This window comes from Coffea arabica, chromosome 3e (genome assembly GCF_036785885.1).
Source record: "Coffea arabica cultivar ET-39 chromosome 3e, Coffea Arabica ET-39 HiFi, whole genome shotgun sequence".
Classification (NCBI taxonomy): Eukaryota; Viridiplantae; Streptophyta; class Magnoliopsida; order Gentianales; family Rubiaceae; genus Coffea; species Coffea arabica.
This window is the reverse complement of record NC_092315.1, coordinates 42,866,777-42,878,883: the sequence shown is the minus strand read 5'-3', so window position 1 is coordinate 42,878,883 and position 12,107 is coordinate 42,866,777. Positions and strand designations below refer to the sequence as shown.

The window sequence follows — 12,107 nt, the reverse complement described above, 5'->3', positions numbered from 1 at the left end:
TTGCTAAGGTTTTTTTTCTATTGTTTCTTGATTGTCAATTTGCCCCACCCTCCCCCCGCCAAAATCAAAATCCTGCATTCCTCACTAGCCACACATGCTCATAGAGAGAGGATATAAGTAGCATCCTGTTTAGGAATAGCAACAAGGGGTTTTAGGGGATGGGATGGAGGTATCCATTTAATGTTGGAGGAGAAATATTCTTCAATCCCTCCATCCCCTCCTGCATTTTCTCCCATCCCATTGATTCCCAATTGGCACCCATCCCATTGCATCCCTAATCATGTTGCTAAATGTTGTAATGTCATCCAAACTAATGTATTTCTCTGCTCGTTCTTTTTTATTCCTGGAAAATAATATGCTTAATCGTTTTCTTAATAGAACTTTTTTTTTTGCTTAATATTCCTCCTCCTCCCAAATAATGACGAAATTGCCCGTAATTTTTTATGTAATTGATTATAAGCATGGTTTGACTTGATCATAAGAGCATAGAAAACTTAAGCATCGTACTATTTGTTTCAATTTCTTGGCCCGGGGAAGTTGCCTTTCAGTAGAAAAAGAGCAAAGAAACCAAAACTTGAAATTTGGTTCAGAATGTTTTTCAAAATCAATTACTTAGTTGGGTTACCATTTTGATATCTTCAGTAACAAGGGTTTGTTTTGGTTTTTCTGAATTTTGCGAATCAAGAATAAAGCCAGAGCAAAATTAGTTAAAACTATGGTCGATTTGAGAGTTTAAGTGCAAATATTTAGAAAAAGAAAAGTACATTAAATCGCCCAATTTACTGCAAGATGTTTCTTGACATAGTCAGCAGCCACTCTAAAATTGTCATTTGACCAACTAATTAATGATAGGGAAAGACTTGTATATTTTCACGACTCTGCATGTAACGATATGTCGATAATTCACTATGACCTAATACTATTTATAAACTATAGTGCTGACATTTTGGAGCATTTCATTGCCAACAATTCAACACGTCCGACAAGCATCTCAAATGAAACATATATGGTCATAGCGTGTACTAACAAAAGCCACATAATGTTGTTATGCATGATAGATATGTCGGCTGCTTTATTCTTTCTTAATTTTTCCAAAAGCCGATGAACACTTATGTCAATTTATAGAACTATTTCTTCTTCTTTTTTTTCATATCATTTACCCTCAAAATTTTTCTAATACATGTTTTATAAGATTTTATTTCTGGAATTGCAATTAAAAAAAAAATGTCTCATATTTTTTTCCGTTCTAACTCAAACACAATTTTGAAGTATTACTAAAACACAGTTAGGCAAATAAACTCAATAACAAGCATGAAATTAAATGATTTAGGCAACTTCAAATTATATTTTTGCACACATTCTAGTGGGGACTTGTGAGTCTACATGCCTTATTCTCACAATTGTTCATACGAATTGGCCAAAATCTTTCTTTTTGACCTTTCCCATTCTAGAAGCCAAGAAAGAAAGTTTCCGCTTCATTGACAATGTCAAAGTCAATACTCTCGATAGAAGTCAACCATTCACGCTTTCGTCTTCTGTTCTGTTTTCTTTAATTGCTCAAATTCAATATTTTCAACAATAGCAGCTGTGCATGCTTCACACAAGCTGATCAGTTTTCAGTTCTCTTCCCTACATATACCCTTTTTTCTGATACAACTGCTGCCCACAAGCTTCTCTCCTTTATCAAATCCAAAAATGAAGAGTTTTCCAACCATCATTTTCTCCATTGTAGTTCTTGTAGGAGCCTTTCCACAGCTGATTTCAAGCCAAAACTGCGGCTGTGCACCAGACTTGTGCTGCAGCAAATTCGGCTATTGCGGTACCGGCAACGACTACTGCGGCTCTGGCTGTCAATCCGGCCCTTGCACCGCTGCTCCGAGCAGTGGTAATAGTGGCGTTTCAGTTGCTGATATTGTGACGGACGCTTTCTTTAATGGGATTGCTGATCAAGCTGCTTCAAGCTGTGCTGGAAAAGGGTTCTATACTCGATCAGCTTTTCTTGAAGCTCTGAACTCGTATCCCCAGTTTGGAACCGCTGGTTCTGTTGATGATTCTAAAAGGGAGATTGCTGCTTTCTTTGCTCATGTCACTCATGAGACTGGACGTAAGTTTTGAATAACACTAGCTTGGAAATTAAATTTTGAAGATATTTTCTACTTTTTTAGTAGCTCCTGTGAATTTCTAGATAGTATATCTTGGAATCTCCTGTGCACTATTATCCAAGAATTTTTTCTTCAAAAAATAAAACTTGAATATGAAAGATTTATTACTGTTAAATAATTTATCATGATGAACAGAAGGATTATTATCTCCATATTCTTTTTACTTTTCTTGTAGTGGTCACTTTTATATCTACATAAGCAAGTTTTTCTGCCTTTACATTCCAAGCTTAAGGTGGTTGTATATTTTGCTGCATCTAAGAGTAGATCATGTGGCTTTACTTAGCTTAATAAGTATTGCACATATTTGTTTCGGGTACAAGGTATTACGGTTACGTTTTAAAATTCATGCCTTTTCTACTTTTATCTTTTGGATTCCTTTTTTCTTTTCCTTTTTTTTTTTCCTTTTTTTTTTTAAGTTAAGATTGGCTCGCTCATGAGTATGACAACTGACAGATACACATTTCCGAACTTCCAATTTACCAAGTAGAATTAACTATTTCACCTAAATTTGGCCGTAAATTAGTTCAAATTTATTAGCGAAATATATTTTAGACGTCCATGATACCTTTGTAATTTTTATATCACTGTTGGTCCCTTCTTAATCTTGCTATTGCCAATTTTTATTTATCTATCGTATAACCCTATAATGTTAAATCATTCTAAAATTTTACCTCATAAAAAGAGTGTTTACTTTAGGTCTGTCCAACCCAATTTTTACAAAATGGGATAAAGTCTTTTCTCACCAATTGAATTCATTAGTAAAACAATCAAATCTAAAAATTTACAAAAAATTCCAGACCTCCTGATTTTCTTTGATTCTAACCCTTTATCAATCATTTCAATTGAGTGACAAAATTTCTTTATATTGCGCAGATTTGTGCTACATAGAAGAGATAGACGGCCCCTCCAGAGATTACTGTGATGAGAGCAACACTCAGTATCCATGTGTGCCAGGCAAGGGATATTACGGCAGGGGTCCAATACAGTTATCATGGAACTCTAACTATGGACCAGCAGGTGAAAGCATTGGATTCAATGGACTCAGCCAACCTGAAACTGTAGCTACAAATAATGTTATTTCATTCAAAACTGGCTTGTGGTATTGGATGAACCATTGTCATGATCTTATCACTTCTGGCCAGGGTTTTGGGGCTACAATTCGTGCCATTAATGGTCGGCTTGAATGTGATGGTGCAAATCCAAACACAGTTAGTGCTCGAGTTGAGTATTATACTGAATATTGTAGACAATTGGGTGTCGAGACTGGTGATAACCTCAGATGCTAGGGTATTTAATCCGAGGAAAAACAAGTTTTTGACGTGAAATAATGTTGAGGTACACAGCTGACTGGGGGGAAAAAAGCAATAAATTGTTTAACTTTATTTGTTCTTTACAAGCAAAAGTTATGACTCTTGAAATCAAATAATTGATTATGTTGATCTTGGTTCGACTTAACTTGTTGGAGTGTTTTACCAATAATCAAGTTCTTATTTTGATCCGTTGATAATATTTTTTGAGCTTTTGTCTTTGGTGTTTAAATCTCAAGGCATATCTTCATTAAAGTTTCCTCACATCTTTCATTTTGTGTTCATGTTTCGATATGCTTTTGGCAATTTTGGCCGTGATGTTTCGATACAAAACAAAGGCTTATGCTCTAAAGCACCATGCAGCTGACGCAGCTGACAAAGAAAACGAAAAATCCCACAGCAAAACCAGTACTCCTAATGACAGGTGCCGAACCTGTGCAATAATAAAAATAAACCTAATTGCCAATAAAAGCTGATAAGTGACTAATTTATGTAATAATTGTATGATATTTTATATTATTGTTAGTCACTTTGGTTACATTATTGGAAGAAAATGATTCATTTTGGCTATAATTGGTGAAAAATGCTTTTAAGTAATTAAATGAGGTTTTTATCACTTTTTACTTGGATTTTGTGCATTTTGACAGTTTTGACACATTTTCGTATTTTGGCTATAACTTGAGCTATAATGATCGGATTGAGATGATTCTTAAACCAATTTGAAGATAAGAGATAGATCTACAACTTTGGTGAAGACATCTGAATCTATTTTGAAGGTTTTCCAGGTTAAAAAGCCGAATTACAGTAGCTAATTTCTATTGGTCGAAGCTGAAATAGGGCAGTGAGCAGTCAAAGGTATTTCGGTCATTTCTCAGCCTACACAGATCCAAATGAGGTGATTCTTGATGCATTGGAAAGCTAACTCAAAGGGCTACAAGTTTTATGTTGATCAAGAGCTAAATCAGCTTTTATCATCAACAAAAGTTCAGTTGAAATTGACACAAAATTGGAGCAGAGCTGGAAATTGAACAAAAGTGCACCAAAATGTCACTGTAGCAATCCGGCCGGAACTTGGCCAGATTTCTGGCCGGATTGTGGTCAGAGAAGGCTGCTCTTTACGTGGGAAACTCAATTTCACCTCCACTAAGTCACAGGTGATGCTAGACATGTGAGAAACATTCCCAGCTGTAAAAGGGAGGTGTAAACCTCACTTCTTGACCAACTTTCACCTTTATATAGCCAAAGCTTGCAAGATTGAAGGGAGAATAGAGAGACATACAGGAGAAACTTGGAGTGCAGAGATGTAGCTCTTGCACTTTCTGAGTAGTAGGATAGTTTAGTTTAGAATAGTATAGCTCTTCCATTCTTGTATATTAGCTAGATTAGGATGAAAATGGAGATGAAAAAGGAGGAGTTGAAGCTCATGTGACCATGGTTATCTCTTTTCCAACTCTTTATCTTTTGTATTGGATTCTAAGTTTAGTTGATATGCAAGTTCTGGATTTTGTGTTTAATATGTGTCTCTAACGTTTATGCCTTGGGTTTGGTTGAACTTTCTATAATTGTTAGTATTTATTATTTGGTTATTTGATTGCTATGATTTGAGCAAGTTATTTAGTACTTTGGCTCTTTAAATCATGATTAATCTGGTACCATTGATTGTGATTATTTAAGGTGTTGTTTCTGCAATGAAAATTGAGATTTAACACTAGTTTAAGAAGTGCTAAACATAGGGAGTACGCTCACGAGAGTAGAGGTGCACCTATGTGATTTTAGTGATTAATTTCATTGAAGAAATGAACTTGTAGCTAATTTCATAACCATGAGAATATGTATGGATTAGTTATGAATATAGTTGATTCACTACGAAAGTAGGTTTCACATGTTTAAGGAAATTACACCATAACTAGCCTAGATAGTAGTATTCAATGATCCAAATATAGCACTTGCATGAGTAGTTAGGGATACCACAACTTAAGGAGCTTTCATTTGTTATTTTCTTGCATAAGTTCAGTAGGTTAAATTTGTTATAATTCATTGATAGTCTAAATAATAGAGAAGCTTTAGTAGTGCCGGTAATTGCAATCTTCCTTGTGAGATCGACTTTTAATACCCTATACTCGCTCACGATTCGTATACTTGCGATAAATCGCGTGTAGGGTATTTAGGAGTTTATAAATGTAAAACTTGATTAGGATGAGCTTAATGTTATATGTATACCCTACGCCCGTCAAAAGTAGTCAATAATCAATTCTAAGTACTGGAGCAGAGACTCTAGGTGTGCAATGGGTTACTTGATTCACCCTGTTCTCGAAGAGTTTGCTTAATCCGATATACCAGAATTAATTATTTGACAAAATTTACTAATTGGCAGACAGTGGCAAGTAGGGTCGTCTTGTAACAGCCCCACCTTCCCCTAAGGCGAACCAAAGGGGTTAGCGGACTGCCTGCCCAGCTCTCGCCAGGACTAACGGATCAGTTTACGTCGATCTACTACATTCCGGAACACACCAACGCGCGCAAACAAGTCAAAATCACAAAATAAAAAAAATATGAAAATCGAAGCCGATGATGAACAGTACCGGCCATGTCAGAATCCGGAGTTCAACCAAACATCAATCCAACATATATACATCGAAATTTAACATTTACAAGCCAAAGCGGTATACCAAAATATCCAACAAGTTCACACATGTGCAATTGGCCAATTACAAACCAACCATTGGTTGAAACAAAACACTTAGGGTTTTCACCCTCAAGGAGCTATTCAAAATATACATTTACATGAGCTCAACTTGACAACCAACTAGCACAACCTTTCCCAAAATAGTCATTTTTCCTGTAAGGAAAACAAATGGAACGGAGTGAGCTAAAGCTCAGTGAGCAACTATCACATAATCAACAAAGATCACTTAACTTTCATCTCAAGTACGCAATTAAGAAATAAAACAAGTCGGTAAAAGGATACGGACGGCTCTCAAGAGCCCATTTCCACGCTTACATTCTTGATCCAACCTCATTGACCCTCCGTCAATGTTTAAGAATACCCGACCGTAGACCTCACTTCACTTCCATTCCTTCCACCCAACATACCCCAACCGGGCCCGCACTCCAAGCAGTAGCTTTAGGTGATACTCGAGTACACCGGAACCAAGGGTCTCATTACCACAAGATTCCCATTTCAGTCCCCGTGGCTAGTCAATTTTCACGACCAAGCCCTCGCTGGCTCGATTCAAGTGACTACCAACGGGGTCGAGCTCAGTAATGCAGTAGGGCCGTTGGATACTCGTCCAACCGACACCCAAACAGTTTCCCATGAATGGAATTCAATATCTCATATAGCAAGTGCAGTATTACAGTGAAACGGTAAACAGTCATTAACAAGATAAAAAGGATGAGGGCGGTCAAGTACACCCTCACCTTAACCATGTCCAATAGCCAAACAAGCCTTCAAGGCATCACAATCACATATAGCAAAGCCACATTATAAACATTCAAGTGAGTAGTATACTCACTACTCAAGTAGGTGATGTTTCATGCACCGTCGTTAAAAGGTCGTCGTGAACCCTCGTCACGTCCTAAAACACGTAAACAAATACAATGAGACTCGATAACGAGTCATAAAGCCATGCCAATCACAACCCCAATAGGATTTCATATTCATATATAAGCATTATAGCAAACCAGAAAATCAGGAAATGTAACTAACTTGGCCCTGAAAAAAAAACAGTTTTGTCCTCAGTTTGCGGTAATGGCACAAATTGCACTACGCTTATCGGATGAGGGTGTAAGACCCACCGTTTCGAAGCTAAGAAACAGGGCTACAACAATGTAGAAGGTCACTCAGTCCAATTCCTAGCACAACTAGGTCAAATATGCAAAATACCAAACCAGAACCTTAATTGCAGGTTTACAAAATACACTATGCTGTAATTAGTCCAACTCAGTCTATACAAGTCCAAATTCATTCATACCAAAGGCATGCGGTAGCTAAGACATCAAGCTACATTTCATCAGAAGGCCTCAACAACCAAATCCAAAGCAATTCCAGCCAAAACCACCAATTACAGACGCAGTTCGGCCATCCTGAAGAACCCAGAACAGCAACAGTAAAATCGACTTTTCTCACTCTACACAACTCCGATGAACCTGAAATTTTACAGGCACCTCAAACACATCAATACCTACAACTTTCATGTTTTAAGACAAGGCCAATTCGGCCTCTAACCATGAGATACAAAATCGGACAGAATTGGGGATATAAAACCCTAACTTTCTCAAATTCCTTCCAAACCCAAAATTGCTTGCAATTACCAATCATGTACACCTACTAGAGTCATTACCCTTCATTACCAACCATCATAGATAACCACAACATCATGATCACATTAAACCAGAAAATACACCATTAAATTGAAAACTTCATCATTTCATCTCAAACCAAGAAATAAACCACAAATTTCAGCACTTTAGCTACCACTAAGCACAACTTAAGCTTCATTAAGTGTAGGAGGAAGTTCAATCACCACTCACCTAGTAAACAAGAGAGGGAGAGTTGTTGGACACCTTAGCTTCCTTAAACACTTCACCAAATCACTTACTAGTACCAAATGGAGAGATTTTATGGAGTAGAAACAAGATCAAGCAATTGTTTTGGAGGATTTGAGCTAGATGGTAGCCAAGATTTTGAAGAGTTTTCTTCCTTCTTAAGCTCAAGGTGGCCGGCCAAGAAGGTGAAGACAAGAGTGAATTTTTTTGTGATTTTTGAGATATTTAATCAATTGGTAAGAAAAGTCAAAAAAAATGAATAGTTGTCAACAAGTGAAACCAATCCCAACATGACAAGTGTCACTTCATTAATGCATTTCTATCCTTTTGTTTTCCTCTCACATCAATCACATCACATCCTATACTTATCTCTTAACACCCGATAAATTTCACTCAGTATCCGGAACTTAACCTTATTGACCGAATTTTTCCGAACTTTTCGCACTAGTGGGCCCCACGTCCGTTATATATCCGTAATTTTTCAAAAACTATCCAATGCTAGAAAAATCATCTAAAAACTATAATTACTCATAAAATTCACCAGGAAAATTTTCTAAGCCAGAAAATGCAGAAAACATGCCATTAAAGGGGAAAAACCCTAGGAAAATTATTAGGGAAAATACGGGTTCTCACACGTCTCCTCAGGAATTGAGGATATTTGTCTCTTTGAGATTCCAATTGGTAAAATGGGTGTTTCATCAGAATAAAACTACAAATAATTAAGCAATTCAAATAAAACGAATAATTAACTAACACGAATATACACAGGAATTAATTCAAGAATAGATAAATTCTAACCAAGAATACAACTATTCAAACATAGTCCACTTACCCGATCATTGATGTAAGGGAGGTTCACTTAATTTATTAATAGACTAGTTATAGTCGCCGACGAACTCTAACGACCAATTTTTCTTTAATTTATTGATAACCAAGGTACAACCATTGATTACCCCTAACCAGAAAATACTCCTAGGTACGACCGTAGGAATTAATTTTTCAATTGCATTAATAACTAGAAAAACCTAACCCCAATCAATAACACGCTACGAGGGTTATTTAAATTAGATTGCACGTTCCCCTGGTGTGTAAACACGCCAGTTGCCACTAATATTAACCAATCAAACAATTATGGATTTAATTGACTAATTTGGCAGGAGATTAATAAGTCACATTGAACATCGATCCCTTGACATCCAATTAACAAAATAATCCCATGGAAATTCGAATAGACAACGCGCAATTATTAACAAATTAAGAACGCGTGAAAACTAATTAGATCTCACAGATATTCGGGACTGCGCCGTCGAGTTGATCCTTGACTAGATGAAAAGTTTAGCCACGCCGCATAAATAAATTTCCACGCAAATTAATTGATTGCAAAGGCATCGGGTTTTTCACTAAATAATCAAGAGGTGAAAGATATTTCTCCAGTTGGGACTTTTGTCGAACAGTAGGCATGCATGAAAAGGAAAAAGGAAGAAAACTAAACTATTGCTAAAAACTATCCCTAGCCTCTATACGTTCTTTTTATTCCAAGCAAAAGTATGACTCCTTAATGCTCTCTGTGGTCCCCAACGAATTGGGAGTCCAAGTACAAAAAGAAAGCTCTGCCGAATTTTTCTCTACTTTTCGTTTCCTGTTGCCCATCAAAGACTTCAACTCCTAATCAGTAAAAAGGAAATGCCATCCGTTTGTGGCACCATGTGGCCCCGGTTGTTTGAAGTCTCCATTGTCTCCATAAAGTCCCTCCTTTTTTGTAGTTTTCTACTCTATTCCTTGAAATTGAGTCCAAATACCAAATATAAGTAAATATTAATAATTAAAACAATATTTGGCAAGGATAAAAGGGAAAATTAACAATAAAATTACTAACAATTAACACCCTATCAATTCTCCTCACACCTGAACCATGCTTGCCCTCAAGCATGAGAGCAACAATCAAACACCAAAATTTGACAATGGTTATTGCTCCAACTATCATATTGCTAGGATACCAAGAAAAACATATACTCCCTCCGTCCCACTTTGACGTTAATTTTTTCTACTTTGTTGTATTGGTTATTTATTTAGTCTGTGATTACTTATAACTTTATAATTTCTTTATCACATATGGTCCCTTCTTAAATATTGATGACATTTTTTGGGGTTGTTCTTGATTGATTATTATAACTGACTATAGATTCTGATTTTAAATAATTAATTTTTTTTATGTTCTCATTTATTTTGTATTTAGATTATAGGTTTTTTAATAGTAAAAATATCTAAAATCCATAATGTATCAATGAGTGGCTTTCATATAAGCAATTGAATGCAGTGATAATTGATACAGACTTCTCTATATTGTGCAGATATGTGCTATATAGAAGAGATAGACGGCCCTTCCAAAGACTATTGTGATGAGCGCAACACTCAGTACCCTTGTGTGCCAGGCAAGGGATATTACGGCAGGGGTCCAATACAAATATCTTGGAACTTTAACTATGGACCAGCAGGTGAAAGCATAGGGTTCGATGGACTAACTGAACCTGAAACTGTGGCCACAGATAATGTTATTTCATTCAAAACTGCCTTGTGGTTCTGGATGAACAATTGTCATGATCTTATCACTTCTGGCCAGGGTTTTGGGGCTACAATTCGTGCCGTTAACGGACAGCTTGAATGTGATGGTGCAAATCCGGACACTGTTAGTGCTCGTGTTGAGTATTATGCTGAATATTGTAACCAGTTGGGTGTTGATCCCGGTGATAATCTCAGATGCTAGGGTACTTGTAAGAGTTTCGAAACTAATATAAATTAGCAGAAGTTGAGTCCCTTTGTAGTTCTTTGACAGCAGAAGTTGTGAATTTGAAATCGGATAACTGATTTCAACTCAACTTCTTGGAGTATCTGCAATTATTAAATTCCATTTTTGATCCCTTATCATGTTTGACTTTCTTGTTTCATTTTCAACACATTTCTTTGTCAATGATTTGGTGATCACATCTTTCATTTATAGCTTTTTTTAACGGGTGCTAATAAGGTACTTGTTAACATATTTAACGTTCATCTAATCTATTATGTATATATATCTATTAACAATTATTAACTTTTCTTATTTAATTTTATCTACTCTCTCTTGTATTTATTTATTTTTTCTATTAATTTTACATTTCCAAAAACATGACACTTGAGATATATTTCAATGGTTCCCTATGAATACTTATTAGACAGACCCTTCATTTATTATTATTCTTCTTCATATTTTCATATGCTATTGGCAAAATTTAGTTGTGCAGAACTCAGTTTATGCCTTTCTTTCACCAAAATGCCCATAATACATTTGTATGCACTGGGGGAGACAATCAACGAGATGAAGGGTCTGTTTGGTTGGAAGTAAAATGTTTTTCTTGGGAAAATATTTTCCGTGGAAGTAATTTTCCATGAAAATCATTTCTCTTTCATCATTTTCAGGTGTTTGGTTAGTTTATTGAAAATATTTTCTTACTTCATTTTTTTGGTGTTTGTTTAACTTTTGAAATATTTTCACTTTTATCTCTATCTTTACTTTCTACACATTATAACTACATACTTCTTCCCATGCAAAATAAGAAAATTTATCTCATTGTTTAACTTTAAAAAATCTTGGAGAAATGTATATATGAATAAAAAATATCTCCTTAAGCAATAAACAAATTGCTGGCCATTTAGTGTCAAATATCAATCACATGCAATGCTTATTGTGACATATATCTTGCACTATCATTGCTGAAAGTTTCTCTAGAAAAGAATGTCCCTATTATACATAATTAATTACTAGAATAGGATGAGTAGGATGAGGTTTTTTTTATTTTGAATATACTAGGGGGAGGGTTGGGTTGGGTTGGATGGTACGGGGGAGGGAGTGTAAGGAAGAGGTCTTGGTTCGAGTCCTCCTGTTTACACTAAAAAAAAAAAAAGAACATACTACAAGATGGTTTCAGTAAGTTTGGAACATACTACAGGCGGGATGCATGCATTTCGGAAAACAACTTCAGTAAGTTTGGAAGGGAAGTTGTTTTCCATAAGATGAGTGAAAATTTATGTAAAATGTTTTCAGTAACTTTTGTGC

The 12,107-nt window shown here is 35.9% G+C and overlaps 1 protein-coding gene across 2 annotated transcripts; it reads left to right on the top strand.

Moving 5' to 3' along the window:
* The first annotated feature begins 1,650 nt into the window (after nucleotides 1-1,650).
* On the top strand, nucleotides 1,651-10,939 carry LOC113736860 (endochitinase EP3-like). Of its 2 annotated transcripts, none has more exons than XM_027264035.1 (2): nucleotides 1,651-2,104; nucleotides 3,036-3,617. In XM_027264035.1, the coding sequence occupies exons 1-2, from the start codon at nucleotides 1,696-1,698 to the stop codon at nucleotides 3,446-3,448; spliced, it is 822 nt and encodes a 273-aa protein (XP_027119836.1). In that variant the 5' UTR covers nucleotides 1,651-1,695; the 3' UTR covers nucleotides 3,449-3,617. The 2 variants fall into 2 exon arrangements, with proteins under 2 accessions (XP_027119836.1, XP_071939567.1); XM_072083466.1 differs by lacking the exon at nucleotides 3,036-3,617 and adding an exon at nucleotides 10,369-10,939 and having other exon boundaries at nucleotides 1,652-2,104.
* The last annotated feature ends 1,168 nt before the right edge of the window (nucleotides 10,940-12,107 follow it).

What these genes read in the sequence shown, in the direction of transcription:
- LOC113736860 (XM_072083466.1), top strand. Translation starts at nt 1,696, where the DNA reads ATGAAGAGTTTTCCAACCATCATTTTCTCCATTGTAGTTCTTGTAGGA. An exon ending in TGTCACTCATGAGACTGGAC is followed by an intron (nt 2,105 to 10,368) that starts GTAAGTTTTGAA and finishes TATATTGTGCAG; the next exon opens with ATATGTGCTATATAGAAGAG.